Source organism: Lepidochelys kempii, chromosome 7 (genome assembly GCF_965140285.1).
Source record: "Lepidochelys kempii isolate rLepKem1 chromosome 7, rLepKem1.hap1, whole genome shotgun sequence".
Classification (NCBI taxonomy): Eukaryota; Metazoa; Chordata; order Testudines; family Cheloniidae; genus Lepidochelys; species Lepidochelys kempii.
The window spans coordinates 93,038,608-93,057,349 of NC_136386.1; the positions used below are offsets into that span (position 1 = coordinate 93,038,608).

Genomic DNA, 18,742 nt, shown 5'->3' on the forward strand with positions numbered 1-18,742 from the left:
CTAAACGTAAACTACTAAAAAATAAAGGGAAATTTTAAAAAAAGATTTGACAGGGTAAGGAAACTGTTTCTATGCTTGTTTCATTTAAAATAAGATATTTAAAAGTAGTATTTTTCTTGTGCATAGTAAAGTTTCAAAGCTGTATTAAATCACTTTTCACTTGTAAACTTTTGAAAGAACCACCATAACGTTTTGTTCACAGTTACGAACAACCTCCATTCCTGAGGTGTTCATAAGTCTGAGATTCTACTGTATGAGACACAATCACCTGTTTAGTTTTCTTTAAAAGTTGATTGGAGCAAATATAAATATTTCAGCTGTTTTATGTAATCTTACCATTATAAAGTAAGAAATAAATGCATGTCCCACAAACGTATTTCACCATCAAACTAAATTAGCTGCAATGAGAAGAAAATCAACACAAATTTACCTACAGACCCCAGAAAGATTTCTATTCCTTTTCATTTCAAAGACAAATTAAACTACAAAATACATATTTACAAGTCTGAGAGGCCTTTGCATTTAACATTGTTTACATTGTGTGTCTGCTTTATTTTCCACCTAGCAACAGTGTAAGTGTCCTCAAAGCTGTGTTATTAAATAGCAGACACTGATGAGTTGACTAGATTAAAAAGCAACGCATTACTTCTATCTCTTGTCGTGCTTTATAAAGACATTATTAACTCCTTGTTTTACAGCCCATAAAAATGTAAATCTTACCAGCTAAAGTATCTTTTATTGAACCTTAAGTTTCTTTCTAAAATGCCAGAAGAACAGGTACTTCAATACCACAAAAAGGATAGCACACAGCACTTGTCCACACTCACAGTCAGGCAGCAGCTGCTCCGTTTAAAGCTACAAACTGTGGCAAAATGCATAACTGACATGCTTTGTGTAAGCCATGAAGAAGACATGCATTTGGCTTGCTTGCTGAAAGGTCAGGTTACCCACCTCCTCAGATAAAAGTTGAAATACTGGGACTCAAATGAGCCTTTGATTTTGAGAACACAATTATACACAAAATCGATTTTAATTGTGTTAAATTTTTGTATATATGTGTCTTATATAGGAAATAAGTTTGTTTACCTGCAGCACTGTGAACAAGTGACATTTATTTTTATCAGTGCTGTTTAAGTAGGCAAAAGGTAGTTGTTACAGGGCCCACATAGAGCCCTCAAGCAGCAAAGCATGGCAATACATGCAAGTCCTGCCTCAGCTACTCCTTCTTCAGTCCCCAGAGCTGACTGGAGTTACCCGTTTTTTTTGCCACAGATCAGAGCAGCAGCCATCTCGCCCACCCAGAAAAGAAATAATGTCCCTCTCAGAGTCTCATGTAAGCCCTGTTTCTGAACATCACTTGATTAATATAAGTGCATCATTCACAGGTCCCTCAAAGTGAAACAGTTCACAAATCCCGAAGTAAAACAAGTTACAAAGGTGTTCATTAGTTCTATTTTCCCTATCCCAGGCTCCCCCTACCTCCAGCTCACCTACCTAAGAGGCAACAATCCTTGTTCCATGATACTTGTGCCTCTGCTCCAGGACCACTACCATGCTGGCCATTCGCCAAGCGCCTTACAAGTTTTCCGCTACAGCTCTTCTCTCTAGACTTCTGCAAGGAGGCACCCCACTGTTCCATTCCCCATGCCTCCTTTGCCTGAGTTCTATCCCTCATATTCCTCTGGAATCACCCTCTTCTCTTCAGTTCAGCTAGCTCCTGGCTGAGCCAGCTCTTCCCCTTTACTGATAGCCTTCTGCTAGTTAGGGTTCCCCAACTCTGGCCAGTCTTGTCCCACCAACTTTCTTCTGTTCTCTCTGTGCCAGCTCTTCCCCCAACCCCCAGCAGCCCCCAAATTGTGCTTTCTGGAGTGGGGAGAGAGGAAGAGACACATGCTCATACAGCTCACCCCAGGGAACCCTCACCAGCTCCCTTATGCTCCTTCCCACCTCTGCTTCCTCTGTGTCCTAACCTGCCTGGGTTTTCACACTTAATGCCTTCTATCAGGCAGCTGATTAGTCACAAGTGGAACTGAACCCATTCTCTCTTAAAAAGGACCAGTCATCCTGTAAAAATAATAAACTGAATTAGTTTTGCTTTAGGAAACTTTACTCTAAGCACTACAAAACCTGTAGGTTAGGGGGTTTTGTTTGTTTGTTTTTTATTTTTAATTTCAAGACTTCCTTCCTGAAACACCCAGTATGTACCCCATCCTAGTTTTACTAATAGAGTGATATGGCATCAACTTAGATATTGAGACAAATAGCTAGAGAGAAAGCTGGGATCCCAGGCAGTTATTTGTTTAGCTTGGAAAAATAGGGGGGAAAAACCCTTTCTGAATCATTCAGTAAGTCGGATTCACTGTGAAAAAACACTAATTGAGGGGCTTATAAAGAGATAGCCGCCTCTTGGACTGCATCTTAATTATCATCTTACACAGATATCATAATTCTCCATGGGTCATAGCTATAGTGGCATTTTTATCTCTTTTCATCTTACCCTAACCTGAACTTTGTCTATACTCCAACTTTTTCCAGTGCTACAAGCAGCAGAACTACACAAGTGGAAAATCAGGTCTATTAAGTTAGCTAGGGTAGGGAAGACTTAAGGAAAAAAAGCCACCATAAGTAACCTCTCTCTCTTGGAAGTCAAGAAAACTACTTAGTTAGACCTGGAACTCAAATAACTACACTCAAGCGTGATTTGGTTACATGCTGCATACACTTTTTGTTTGAAAAAACTTGACTTTTTTTTTATATGGAACTGGAAATAGAGCCTGGCAATAACACCACTCAGGTTTAAGAAAACAAAACATAAACATGTAAATCTGGTGTTGTTTCAATGCTACAATTGACGGCTACTAAATTTACATAACTGAGGAATTAATATTAAATATTATAATACAAGATTCATCATGGAGATGAAGAAGAGATAAAAATATGTTAACGAAAAATTGACAAAAATATGAATTTTTGTTCATTATTTCTCTATCAATAAAAAGAATAAAATAGCTCACCATAGAAAACATTTTGAGTGATCACAGAACAATTGGTAAAACAACATTAGATATATTTTGAAACCAAATGTCTGTTTGAAAGGCTAACAAAAATTCAGAATTTCTTTTAATAAGAAAACTGTAAAGGATATCTTAGAATTTAACCAAAAGCAAATATTAGTATCCCACATATTTTATCTGATCATAAATAAAATAGCATTTTACTATAAATGTAGTGATTATTTTCTTCTCATTTGTTTGCTGGAAACAAAACTTCAAGGGAATCTTTAGTGATGACTCAATGTCTTGAGGTCCTTGGGGTTTTTTTTTGCTTCTGACTGACAAGCTAACATAAACATACCAAGCAAGTTCCACTCTACACTATAAATGTTCCCATGGACATTACTTTTACAAGGCTCATGCAAATGAGTTTTTAGCCTTTTAAAATAATAAACAATTTAGATACACTCCAAAGGATTAACTACATGCACTAAAAATCCCATTTTTTTCAGACTAATTAAACTTTTTAAAATGAAAGTTTGTACATTTTATGATTAACTTCACTATTTGCACACACTCTCTCTCTCAGCCATGGTCCACACACTCATACTCAGCAAATCCTTTATTTCACAGCTAACAACAGAAGAAATCTTAATATGGCCAGATTCATGCCCTGGGTTAAGCTACCTTTTGCTGGTGGAAACAAAGGCTACAGACCCCTCCAACAGAAAACGTGCCTGAAGCAACATCGGACTCAACTACACAAATACAGCACCTGGTCTGCGTGAGCCTTGGCAACACCCTGTGCAGTCTGAAAAATCGCACCCAGGAGACACGCTCATTCATCTCCTCTCCTGACCAGCCACCACTAGGAGAGGCTCCTACGGAACCCCAGCTGTAATTTCTTCCAGCAGAATTCCTGTGAAATGGTGGCAGTGGTGGTACTGGGGGTTAATTATCCCCCTCTGACACAGCTTTCTCTGTAAATATAGGGGTGAAACAAAAGCACCGACACACCCAACTCCTATTGATTTCAATGGACATTAGGCACTTAAGTGCTTTGAAAATTGCACTAAGTACCTAACTGCATCTTTAGCCACCTAAATTCCTTTAAATATCTGGCCCAGTCACAAACAGTATGTGTCACCATCTTGTCCATATAGAAATGTAAAACTGCAAGGCAGCAAAATAAAATCTACAATAAGCTATCTCAAGTTTTCATGTTACGTACACTCATGAAAAAGAAAACCCTGAGAAACAAGTAGTATGTAGTGAACAAATACTACATCCATCAATTTACTAAGGACTAAGTATAAATGACATTAAAATATTATTTGGGGTTTTTTAAAAAAATTGGTCAAGTAAGAGAATCGGCCATAAAGAGGTGGAAAAACATCAGGAAAAAAAAATTCTATCCACACACTTAAGCAGAGTTGATTGTATAATTAACACACAAGTCCTCAGAGTTTTAATTTCTTAACTCTTGTCAAACATGAATCTGTGAAATGATTGCCTTGTAAGCCTGAAATTCCTGCTGTTTACATCTGAATGGTTGTCGAATCTAAACTGGGTCCATGTTAAATTACTAATCTGGTATTTTCTGGTCAACTAAGGGAATTCTCTTATCCTCTGGGAACATCTGTCTTTAACAATAATGTTCCACAGGATTCCAGGCTGCCAGAATTGCGTCACTGAGACTGTGAGTGAATAAAATATCAGACCTATGGCCATTTCCACTAGTTTAAACAAAACATCAGACTCCTTTGAGTTTTAAAGAGTTAACATCAGTTACTGGAATCACAGCTGACACAAAATGTTCTCACCAGAGACACCTGAGTCATGGGTTTTGCTACCCTTTTTATATTTGGCTCAATTTATTTTTCAAATTGTAAAATAATATACGCATGTACAGAGACAGCAAGCCTTAAGGTAAAACTTTGACCAATGTCTTGCTGAATCACAGTGGGGAATATAGAGCAGCTGAAACAACCAAAATATTTGACATTTCCAGATTCTTACGTTATTAAAAAGTATTTCTGTATTCTTCAGTTATTTTATGGATTTAGTCAATGATTAAATGAGTCAGGAATTAAATTCCCTGTCTCATGTATCTTGAGTTGTGGCAGGTGCTTGGCTTAGCATATTAGTAAAGTAGTATCACTGTATTACTGACAGAGTGCTATGCACCTGTAGAAAAAGGAAAAAATAAAACAGATTAAGCATAATCTGTATGCTTAATTGTATTTTCCTGAACCTTTTTACCTTTTTAAAAATGAAAAAAAATTAAACTTTTCATCATCTTGAAGAAAGAGCTCTTGCATGGGTAAATAATTTGTTCCATATGGGGTAGATGTAGCCCACGTTATAGTTAAAAAGAAGCTTGCAAGTATTTATCCACTTGAATAGGTAGTTTAAAAACTTCTGTAGTTTTGTAAAGTAAGGGCTTGTCTACAGGTTAACTTTACAAGTTACAAGTTAAACTACTACAAGTTAAACTCTCCCTGCCATGGTGCAGGTAAGATGGAGTGAGTTGCCATATTCCTTAAAGTTTCTTCCTTTTCACTGCTTACCACTGCTGGATGGGAAGGTTGATATTCAGTAGGACAGAAAAGTCATTCCTTGCAAATGCATGTCAAATGTAACACCTAAAATATAAGAAGTGGCCATTGCTGTGACCGTTAGGACAGAATTAACACAGGATTTACATCATGGCTGTAAATGAAATGTTCCTGGTTGTCACCAACAACGTAGATTAGGGAAGAGTACCACAAGGAACCAGGGCAACAAAGGGGCAGGACTACGAGCAAGAATTCCAACATGCTCTCCCTCCCAGCAGCCAGGAACTCTTCCTGGTCTCTTCTACATTACCACTCAAAATCCCTCAATAAAGCCAATTCTCTTGTGATAGATGTTTATTTCATAATGACATTTTACCAATAGTAAATTTATGTCTCCACTGTATCTATAAACAAAGTCTCTATAAATAGTATAAAACAAGCAACCTTCTTGTTTATGGTCAATATTTTGAGAATTAAACAAACATGCATCCCTCCATCAAAGTCAGTTTTGATCCATTCAACTTTTAAATGGCGATTTTAGAATAAGATACATACTTAAATTGCAGCAAGGGTGGGTGGCTCAGGTTGGACATTAGGAAAAACTTCCTATTTATCAGGGTAGTTAAGCACTGGAATAAATTGCATAGGGAGGTTGTAGAATCTTTATCATTGGAGATTTTTAAGAGAAGGTTAGACAAACAACTGTAAGAAATGTTCTAGATAATACTTAAGTCCTGCCATGAATGCTGGGGACTAGAGTAGATGACCTCTCGAGGTCTCATCCAGCCCTATGATTCTATAATACTGCTGCTCTCATAGATATTATAGAATAAACTTAGAATTACCTAGGCAATCCATATTCTCCCATCAAAGAATGAATAGTATCAGTTTATGTTTAAGAAAGCATTTGTATATGTGATGAAATGGAGAAACTGCATGGAAGGGGCTAAAGAGAACCTTTGGGTCCAGTCGGCCTCGACTCGTCATACCTGCAGCCAATGCCTGGCCTGGAGTGGGAGGAAAAAGAGAAACTGGCTCAGTTCAGGGCTGACTGTAAAAGAAGCAGGAGCTAGCTGCCTCCCTACTGGAGGGGAAGGATCACTAGCCTGCCAGTGAAGGCAGTCACCAGGAAATAAGTACCATCTCCCTGGCTAATGAAGATTGTGGAGGAGACTTAAGAGCACCTGGCCTAAGAGAGAATTCGATAACTGTAGCACAGAGTTCTTGTTGGGTTCCAACCCTGCCAAATTTACAACTGCCCCACCCAGAATCAACCTGGGACCACATCAGGATACCACCCAAGGTGCACAAGAAGACACTGCTTGAGACAAGCCATCACAGCAACTTGGATTATATGGGCTGTGCCCCAAACTGAAGGAACAGCGGTAGGAAGGAGCACAGGACAGTGGCCATAGACTCCCCGCAGGGAGATCCATAATTCAGGGGTTGACTCACACAGGCCCAGGACTAGGACCTGCTGGAGTGGGAGGGACCAGGTTCCACTACCCCAAAGACTCAGGCACCTTGAACAGGGAAGCAAGGGGCCGGAAGTCATGCATTCCAACCAACAGGCCACCCGGCCCTCCCAGGCCCCTGTTACAATACAGTACCTACATAAAATCAATAATGTATTTTTCAGTTAAATGTACTAATACATACACATTTAAAATTTTTAGGACCTTAATTTTAATCACCACAGCATGTTTTAAACCTGGATGACAGAATGTTTCACATATTATATATAAACATTTTACTTTCAGTAACAAACAAGTTTCTAGTTCATTTGACAGAGACTGAAATGTATCTTGAGAGTATATCCAAAATTGTTACAATGTTTTAAGAGATCTTTAACTCATATCTCATTATCTGCTATTCTATTATATGCGAATATTTGTCAACATACAGTACTGTAAATACAGTGCCATACAATATATCCTTCCCTATCCATTTTTATACAGCATATCCTAAAACAATCCCTAAAAACAACCTATAAGGTAACTCCCTGTTGAACTAGATAAAGCACGCAAAATGAATGTTTCACTAAACAAACGAATGTACTACTCCATAATGATTAACTACTCCCTCCAATCTTTGCCCTATATAATGCTATTTTGATCAATACCTGCAGTTACCAAGATTTAGATAGCTAAACAAATATACAGAACAAAATGTTTAAACTTAAATGTATTTTTTGTAACTGCAAACTAGTAACTAGATGATTCTAGGTTTTCCATAGTTAGATGTATATAACATTGGTAACTACTTTTCAATAAATTTTCAAATAAATGTATATAATTTCTCTGTTTTTGTGAACATTTTCTAGTCCTATTTATAGCACTGCTACTGTTGTACTATCATTACACTTACACTCTCCAGCTCTTCCTCTTATCCCTTTCCAATCCATTCACTAATCACTGCTTTCGCTTCCTTCTTTTGCACTCAGCTTCATGCCTTCTTCCTTGAGACCACTTAGCTTATATCTAGGGCCTCCTTTCTGTCTCTATCTCATTATATCTTTTCCAAGTTCCTTCTCAAAACACACTTCTTCAAGGAAGGTTTATAAGCACTCTTTTTTTATTATAATAATAAATGAAACTCTCAAGACTTGTGCATAGTGACCTAAACTGCAAGTTCTTATTGTTGACACATCCCTAGCCCTCTTCCACTCACAGTTTACCACCTATTCCTAATCCCCCCCATCCATTTTAGGGCTTTAATTTATAATCTGATTTGCATGAGCAGACAACTGTACTCATGCATAGTCTCATTAACTTTAATGGGACTCTACGCAGGCTCAAGGATCCAATCACACTGATCAGATTGCAGAAGTGAGGCCTTCAATTGTAAACTCTTCTGAGCAGGAACTGTACCATTATTTGTCTGTAAAGAGAAGAAGGATGATCTTCTGATTAAGGAATTGGATTGGGACCCAAGAGATCTTGATTCTGTTCCCAGTTCTGTCACAGACTCTGCGTGACTCTGGGCAAGTAACAATTTCTATTGCTTCAAAACCCCAGTTGAGAAAACACACTTCCCTTTCTTATAGGGTACACTAATGTATCTGAGGTGTTCAGATACAACAGAGAGGAGGGCATAGAAAACCAGTATTTAACGAACCACATATGCTTATAGTATAGTACTGTGTAAAATAATAATGACAACAAAAATTATTAGATATAGTATAGACTTGTCTAAAGTAATGAGTCCATTCAATTGATAAAAAGGAGCTCTTGCCAAATATTTAGATATTACAGTACAAAGAAACCTGTCTTGACAACTATGGCATAAACTTTAATTATTGGGATGGTGACAGGAACATTTCTAAAGAGAAACAAATATTGACATTTCTTTTGTTATATGGAATATTTCAGTTTACAGGCATTTTTACTATCTCACCAAACTGACACAGCTACCCTCTTCTTCACCGACTGAATTGTACAGGAAAGCTTCTGCAAGCATACAGTACTTTCGCCTATCTACGCCAGTTCCACATAGGGGAATATACATTATTGTACACAGTGCAGCATTCTATAATATGAAGATTTTCTGTACTTAATATATTTGTATAAAAGTTCAAAACAACAAAATTTTCCTTTATTACCTTTAAGCATTGTTCTTCCAGTTGACCCTCCAAAGATGTTTAGAAGACCACTTCTTGCTCCCAGTGATGTAGTTGCTTCTAGTAGAGCACCAGTGATAAAGTTAGAGAGTGACGTCCTTTGTAAAGTGGCACGGTACTCAGAGCAAGCACTTTCTACGCATAGTTTTACAAAAGAGACATTTTTGCATCTGCAATCTGCATCTAGTGTTGGAAGCTCTCTCAGAGGATGGAGACAATATTCAAAAGTATCTTCCGCCGCCTCTTCCTCCTTCACTGCATTGTAGATCTGTGAAAAATATAAAAGCATGAAGTGTTAGTTCAATTTGCTGAGGACAATAAATTGAACCTTCCGAAAAAACATCAGCATGGCTTCTTGTAAAAGTTCAATGGGCTCAAAGAGTAAAGACTCTAGCAGCTAGAACATTGTATTTATATATTAAACTGTAAAATACTAAGAATCCAAACCTTATTTGCAAAGATTTTGAGTGGGGATTTTAAACTAGCTATTTAAATAAGGCTGTTTTCTAACAGGATGCTTAAAAACTACTACTTTAGTGTGTCCCAATTCCAAACAGGCTTTACTGATCATCATATTACTAAAATATGCCATGAAGAGAAATTGAGGCAACATTTAAATTAAAAATTATTTATGACATTATTATAAGACTAGACATTTTTTGACTAATTAATAATGTCCTATTGATTTCAATGGCAGTAAAAACAGTTTCATTAAGAGATTTTTTTGGTTTAGGGTTTTGGTTTTTTTTTAATCCATAAGAACAATCTTTCAAAATGTTCTGGTATTATGCTCATTACCTACATCCAGCATATGCCTAGGTTCTCTGCCTAATATTGGTTTAGTTCTCTTTTTCCAATACTCATGCTCAGACACTAATTAAGTTCATTCTATGGCTTAGCTACCAAGTAATTTTTGTTTACTTTAAAAGAGCCTAATGATCAAAGCAAAAAGCTTCCAGAAATCTTTTTCATGTAATATACAAGGAAACACTTGATATTTCACAGTCTTATATGGCTAAACTGCCGATTAATGTTAATACTCTGTTTTCAAGATTTACTTTTTGAAATTAAATAATATGAATTAGCAAACCAAAAGTGAATGTAGCAAAAGGTTAGCTAAATAGTTACCAGTATGGATACCGAGATAAGCTGCAAAGGCCTGTCCCGAAACCAGACAGCAGTGCAAGCAATTTACACCTTTGGACTTAAATCATTATTCTCACTTCACTCAATAAATCTACTCTACCTGAAATAATTACTTCTGAATTTAACATTTAAGTAGTTTTAAAACAGACAAGTTAATCTTATGAATGCTGCAGATTAAGGAAGGATTTTACTAGGTGAGAGACTGACTGCATTTGCTTTGCTTATTAAAATTATTTTATTAGCTCTTGGGTTTCCTTTCTCTCCACCCTCAAAGCAAGGTTCACTGCTACAGTATTTCCAGACATGGCGACATGAAAGGAAAGAGAACACATTATAAAGAAAGGGGAAATCTAGATACAGAGCAGCAGAAGGTAGGCTACTCAGGATGAACTGTGAGGGAAAAAGAAAAGGAGTACTTGTGGCACCTTAGAGACTAACCAATTTATTTGAGCATGAGCTTTCATGAGCTACAGCTCACTTCATCGGATGCCACGAAAGCTCATGCTCAAGTAAATTGGTTAGTCTCTAAGGTGCCACAAGTACTCCTTTTCTTTTTGCGAATACAGACTAACACAGCTGTTACTCTGAAACCTGTGAGGTAAAGTATCAACAAAATCTACAAACACAAACAATTGTCAAAAATACGGCATCCAAGGTTGTACTAATGTTACTAGAATATTTTTTATAATATTTTATAAAATAGTAGATTTTGCCTCATACACTATGTAGGACAACAAGACAAAGTCTGCTGCACTCTGAAATCAGAACTGAAGTGCCTCTGAAGGGAGATTTTCAAAGTTACAGATGACAGTTATGCACCTAACTTGAATGAAAGTCCATGGGAGGGGTAAGCACTTATCTGTCATTGTACCATGAACAAATCTTCCTCCTACAAATGACTCGATCTCCATAATACTCTTCACCCTAACTGAATAGATGAGAGAGTCCTGAGCCCAGACCACCTTGTAAAGGTGCATAGTACTGTCATATCTGGACTCAGACCATTAGTTCAGTCCTTCAATAACTTTGTACTGTGATTCCATGAGATCTTGATAGCTAATCAGTATAATGATTCATTGCTTAGACACGAGACTACCAAAAAAAACCTAGGTGGTAGAGAGTGGTGCTAGTGATTCAGGCACTTTTCTTTAATCAATTCCCTAGAGATACCATCTTCCGAATAAGATGTAAAACTAAGACTTTGTTCCATTAAAGATCCCTTTTACATTTAACCTGGCAATGTTAGCTACGGTGTTGTGGCCAAAGTCCAACTTAGGTATGTATTTCTATTTACTACAAAATTTCCCATCCAGGGCAAACATACAATCTTTATAAAAAGCAATATAAAATAGGGTCTAAGGTCCCAAAAATAAGGACTCTCCCAAACCACCACAGTTCAGACTATAAAGTTATACCAAGCAATTATTCATCACCCCTTCTAAAATGTATAAAACAGATGAGCCTTGCAGCACAACCTGAAGATTAACAAATCCAGTCTCTGGAACACCAACAGAAGCAAATTCCACAGTCAAGGATCCCTCACTGAAAACACACTACATTCAGTCCTATCACAATTAAACAGGGCAATGTTAGTTCAGTCAAGTTGTCCTTGTTCTCCAACACCAGCTTTCATTTTGATCAGACTGGAGGCAGTCTTCTCAGTTCAAGGACCTCATCCCTGGATCTTCCTCACCAAAGTCCTCTAGCTATCTGCAAGTTTTGGTGTAAGGCTATCAGTTCATGCTTGTCCACTTTGCCTTTCTTATTCACAAGCACTTCCTATTTAGAGTTGTTTTTTTTTAAATTCATTGACTATGTTATTGACAAAATGGCTGCTTCTCTCACATATATTGGGCTGAATTCTATTTGTTCTTTTAACTTTCATATATATAATTAATTATAATGATATACAAATATACATTCATAAAGCACTTCAGAATTTTTAAGTGAAAGGTGCTATAGACATGCACAGTAATGTGATGGTAGCACAAACAGTGCTACTTGCTTAACAGTTTTTTCTAGATGATCTTTGGAAATGGTTTGCTTTTGGTCAACTGCCCTTCCCCTGCCCCTCAGTTGTGTGTTTTACTCCCAAAGCATCCTCACACATATTTAACATTGTAATTTAACTTGAAATTACGAAAAATTCTATCTATAAATGTGCGCATTAGGCTTCAATTTACTTCACTGGCAGACCCCACTCCATTTTGCCCTTTCTATATTATACCAATGGGAGATAAACAGCAACCATTAGTGGTTTACTTTCATATCATTTATATCACCATACAGCAATATGAACACAGTTTTACTACAGTACAACTAGACTCAACTTATAGTTAAAGGCATGGTTGCAACATGCTTAAAACTCTAAACGTAATTTGAACAGATGCATAAAAAGATATAAATTAATGTGATATTTTTGATACCTTGTACCAATTCTGCAGTTTTCATTCAGGCAAAACACTCATTGAAAGCAACTGATGTTTTGTTTGAACTAGTGCTGCAGAATTTGGCTCCCAAGTAATATATTGGAATTCATTTTGAGCCATAACATTTGGGACTCAAATATAATGCAATGTTTATTAAAATAAATATTTTAAACTTAAATTTAGTATTTGTTTATTCCAATACAACAACTTTGGGGAAACAAATTTCAATTTTATTTAGTCTATAATGTGTAATTTACTATTATGATAATTGATAATTTAATATCACATTTAGTAATGCAATTCAATTACTCCCAGACAGAAAACTCTCAGACTTGTTAATATAGAATATAAACCACATAAACAATCTCCATGGATTTAAACTTTTCCAAGGTGAGTCACTTCTGAAGCTCTTAATTTTATTAGAAATACAGCATCTGTGACTCAGAACCCAATGTTGAGACAACCTGACTGACCTCTAAGGGCTCCTTCTAAAATTAGAAAACAATGAATGAGATCTTTAGGCATTTGATGTCAACAGGATGAATCAAACTTAGCTTATTACTAGATAACAAATACAGATTTCTTAACTCCAGTGAGAATGTAATGGTATACTGAAATAAAGGCATGAGACCTTGTCATTTTTCCATAATTAATATTATTTTTCATCTGGTTTCTTAACTTTTTCTAACATTCTATGGAAAACATTAAGGTTTTAATTGTGGCACTTTTTTTTTTTTTTTTAGAATACAACTGTTTTATGAATTCTGCACAATCACAGACTAATAGAAGATTAGAGTTAGAAGAAGGTCATCTAGTCCCACCCCCTGCTCCAAGCAGGGGATTGGACTATATAGGCATGAAGTTAGTTACTTAGTTCAAGGAAAGCAAGAATGAACTCTAAGCAAGAACACAGTCCTAATTTTGACCAAGGAAGAAAAGGTGCTCTCAGAGGAGGTACTTCCTCCAGTAAACAACTTCAGGGAAAAACTGGGTGATTGTATGCCATGCATTTCAGAATGGTGTAGCAAGAAATGCTGAACACAGGGCCCATGGAGACATCTCTCTCTCCATGCTGTTCAGGAGAAAAGGGAGATCCTCCCCCATGGTATTCTACACCACACCATATCGGCCTATATATATTACTTTTTAAAAACCTTATTAAAAGAATGTTAAGGTTGCAAAGTCAAGCTCACAAAAGTTAGGAAATGCCAGAATTAATGTAGCCCATGCCATCTCAATCCAGCCCCCTTATATATATATATATATATATATATACACACGCATTACAATACAGTCTTTAATGACATGATCACATATTATTTTGTCCACAGGACCCCTGCCTCATTTAGCGCACAGGATGGAGTGTGCTCACTGAATGGTTACTGTAAATATGTAATTATTTCAATCCTCATCATTTGATGTTGGCCCCATGCATTATTTACTGCATACCATCCAAGCCCTGCACTGAAAACAGAACCATTACTTTCCTTAAAGGTTTTGTCTATAGTGATCTCATATATCTTAGTTCTTTAAAAATATTAATGAATTTATCTTCAAACATCCCTGTGAGGTGAAATAGTGGTATTATCCTCATTTTACACCTGGGGAACTGAGACACAGACTGAACCTAAACTTTTCAAAACTATCAACAACTTTTGAATACCCAATTTGAGAAACCAAGAGTTTTCGGAGTACAGAGCATTTTATAGCACTTTATAGGTTTATTGCTCAGCTCTTATTATCCTCAGTTGTGGCTGTGAGTGCTTAGAGCTTCTAGAAAGCACAATCCAGGTGTCTCAGGTTGGGTACACAGAAAATGAGGGACACACTGTGGCCAGCTATGAAAATGTTGGATTATATGTGTGATGTTGCACTCCATATGGAAATATGCTTATTAATATGATTAACTGGAATATGCTTCATGCAAAAGGTCTCTTGTAAGGCATTACAAAGCTTATAATCTACTGAGGGCGTTCATCCTATTTGTATGCATGTATCATTCTTGTATCTGAAGCTAGAAATATGAAGTATAACTCATTAATGGTGGTTTAGAATCTTGATGGCTCCCATTGACTAGGACATTAGTTGTAGATGGTTTATTTACCTGCAAGCCTTCCTGTGTACATGTGGGCCAGCCTGTGGGTAATGAAGAATGAGGTCTCACAGGACATGTGACCATGTCACATGATACTGGAATCCATCTTAAATCTGGTACTTTTCTATTTAGAAGGAGGAGTGGGGACCCAGGGAGACAAAAGATTCTCGCCTTGTGCCAAAGTTATAAAAGGGGGTGGAAGAGAACAAAGAGGGCCAGTCATGAGACAGCCCCTGCTTAACACCTAAGATGTCTGCTGGAACGAACAAGAACTGAACCAGGGGAAAAGATTGAGCCCAGACTAGGAAGGAGTCTAGTCTGTGAAAGAACCTTATTGGAACATCTCTGAGGGTGAGATTTTACCTGTAATCAATTTCTTAATGTATTAGGCTTACACTTGTGTGTTTTTGCTTTATTTTGCTTGGTGACTTACTTTGTTTTGTCTGTTATTACTTAAAACCACTTAAATCCTACTTTTTATGCTTAATAAAATCACTTTTGTTTATTAATGAACCCAGAGTAAGTGATTAATACCTGGGGGAGCAAACAGCTGTGCATCTCTCTCTATCAGTGTTATAGAGGGTAGAATATTTATGAGTTTACCCTATATAAGCTTTATACAGAGTAAAACGGATTTATTTGGGTTTGGAGCTGGGTTTCTGGGTGTTGGAGATAGGTGACCTGCTGAGCAGTTTTTGGTTGAAGTCTGCAGCTTTGGGGGTGTGGACCAGACCTGGGTCTGTGTTGCAGCAGGCTAGAGTGTCTGGCTCAACAAGGCAGGGTTCTGGAGTCCCAAGCTGGCAGGGAAAATGGGCTCAGAGGTAACTTCAGCACATCAGGTGACAGTCCCAAGGGGATCTCTATGACCAAACCCATCACAATGTGGTTTGACCAAAATCATAAAGAAATCCTGTGGCAGAAGTAGGCATAGAATCCTTTTTTCCAGGGTGAAATTCAACTGCCTAAACCATGAAATAACCCTTTCTTTTCCTGCAGTTCCCTGCCTCACTCACCACATACTTTCTGGCTTCTGTAACAAATGAAGCAGGGGTCCTAAAGACAAGGTTTCTTCACTACCCAACCCTGATTTATCCTCAAAGCAGGTCCAGCCTGTGCACTGAGTAAAACAGGGATCCTGTGGAAAAAAACAGTGTAATCATATAAGTAAAGTCTGCCCATAATTCATACGCACAAGGAGGCCAAATAAAGATTGCACAGGGTACCTTAATTCTGGTGTTTCCTAACTTTTGAGTGTTTGACTTTGCAACCTTGATATTTATTTAATGTAGTCTTTTAAAAAAATGATATTTCCCAATTTTTTTTAAAAATTAAAAATTGAAAAGAAAAAATTTCATCATGTTGAACAATACAGGCCCCCCACGGGTCATCATCAGCCCTCATATCTGAAGATCCCCAATACAGTCCTCTACCACTTGAGCGAAGAGTAGATGGTAACAGAAGATGAGTTATTTTCTCTGTGCACTTGCCCCTAGAAAAGGATGGAGAGACAAGCTCTGGAAGTGGGTTTCACGGTTATTTTCTAGATAGCCAAGGAATGTTGAGACTCAGGAAAAACGAAGAGTTCTGTAGGAGAGTGTGCTCTCTTAGATTCATGCACTTTTTTCCCCAGCATGGACAAAACAACATATTTTCTCTTTGTTCTCAGAAAGAGCTAAACTGTTTTAGCTAAAACATTAAAAGAACAAAACAAATAACTTGAGGCTCATACCCAAAATGCAAAATTTCAGGCCAAGTGTTAAGTTTGCCAAAGTTATAAGCAACCAAAACTATGATCTTACAAAGGAGAGCACATACAACTTTAACTATAGGTGTCACTAACTGCAATGCCTATAATAATATGCTCAATTCTCAATGGTATAGGTGTTGCACAGATAATTACTTTGTGAATATACACCATAAGTTCACAGATAGATTTTAAATGTGACCCTGTCTAATATTGTCTATTTTAATTGATTGGTTTAAGCAAAGAGTGTTATTAGCATTTACTAATTATACATTATATAACCTTTACTTTCAGAGCAAACATATCAGTAGATATTGAAACCTCTCCAAAGCATAGGCAGTCTCTCTCAAGACTCGACTCTGAAGATATAACATGTTCTTCTCTCATTGAATCAGGAACCATTCAGATATAACATGTGTATATAGCATTTAAAATTAAGAGAAATTAATAGTAAAAATTCTCGATCCTACACTAGGTCTAGGATTTTGTTATGATTAGTTAATTACATTCAGAAAGGGATAAAATCAGAAAGGCTAAGGCACGAAATTAGTTACACTTAGCAAGGGACATAAAAGGTAACAAGAAGAGGTTCTATAAATAAATTAGGAGCAAGAGAAAATGGAAAGAAACTGCAGATCCACTACATAGCAGTGAAGGAGAGCTAATAACAGATGATGTCAAGAAGGCGGAGGTGTTTAATAGCTATTTTGCTTCTGTCTTCACTAAAAAGGATAATGGTGACAAGACAGCTAACACAATTAATACTAGCAACAAGAGGGAACGAACTCAAGCCAAAATAGGGGAAGAACAGGTTAAAAATATTCAGATAAGTTAAATGTACTCAGGTTGGCAGGGCCTGATGAAACTGACCCTAGGGTACTTGAGAAACTAGCTTGAAGTAATTTTGGAACTGTTAGCATTTATCTTCGAGAACTCACAGAGAACAGGTGTGGTCCCAGAAGATTAGAGAAGGTAAACATAGTGCCAATCTTTAAAAGGAAGAACAAAGAGGACCTGGTGAATTATATACCAGTCAGCCTAACTTCAATACCTGGAAAGTTACCTGGAACAAATTATTAAACAATCAATTTCTAAGCACTTAGAGCAGTGATTTTCAACCTATTTACCATTGTGGGATGTATATGCAGCTCCCCGTGGGTTACAGCTGCATCCACACAATATATATACTATCTCGGAGGATGGCACATGGGCTGCAGCTGCATGCTGATCGGACTGCAAGTGGCCTGCGGGCTGAGAACCACTGACCTAGACGATAATAGGGTTTATTAGCCAGCATGGATTTGTCAAGAAGAAATTGTGCCAAACTAACCTAATTTCCTTCTTTGACATAGTTACTAGCCTAAAGGAGGGGGGGAAACTGTAGACACCATATATCTTGATTTTAGTAAGGCTTTTACTTAGTAAGTCCCACAACACATTATCACAAGCAAACTAGGGTAACGTGGTCTAGACAAAACTATTATAAAGTGGGTACATAACTGATTGAAAGAACATTTAAAAGTAATGGTTTGCTGTCAAACTAGGACATATCTAGTTGGGTCACACAGTGGTCTGTCTTGGGTCCAGTCCTGGTCAATATTTTCATTAATGACTTGGATAGCTGAGTGGAGAATATGCTTACAAAATTTGTAGATGACACAAAGTTGAGTGGGGTTGCAAGCACTTTGTAGGTCCAGATTAGAATTCAAAATGACTAACAAATTGAAGAATTGGTCTGAAATTAACAAGATGAAATTCATTTATGACACATGCAAAGTACTTCACTTAGGAAGGAAAAAATCAAATGCACAAATACAGAACTGGGAATAACTCGCTAGGCAATAATAATGCTGAAAAGGATCTGGCAGCTATAGTGGATCACAAATTTAACAAAAGTCAAAAATGTGATGGATAACTGCAAAAAAGGCTAATATAATTCCAAGGTGTATTAACAGGGGAGTTGTATGTAAGACCCGGGAGGTAAATGTTCTGCTCTGCTTGGCACTGGTGAGGCCTCAGTTGGAGTACTGTATCCAGTTTTGGGCTCCACGCTTTAAAAAAGAAATGACACATTGGAGAAAGTCCAGAGGACAGCTACAAAAATTATAAAAGAAAACATGTCCTATGAAGAAAGACAAAAAACCCTGAACATTTTTTG

At 37.1% G+C, this 18,742-nt stretch overlaps 1 protein-coding gene across 1 annotated transcript in view; it reads right to left on the reverse strand.

Annotated features, from left to right (window-relative positions):
- Positions 1–18,742, reverse strand: part of PLCE1 (phospholipase C epsilon 1) — a 291,024-nt gene that overhangs the window by 162,463 nt on the left and 109,819 nt on the right. The window contains exon 2 of the mRNA XM_073353850.2: positions 9,153–9,438. Coding sequence (XP_073209951.2) covers positions 9,153–9,438 — 286 coding nt within the window. The remainder of the gene's footprint in view (positions 1–9,152; positions 9,439–18,742) is intronic.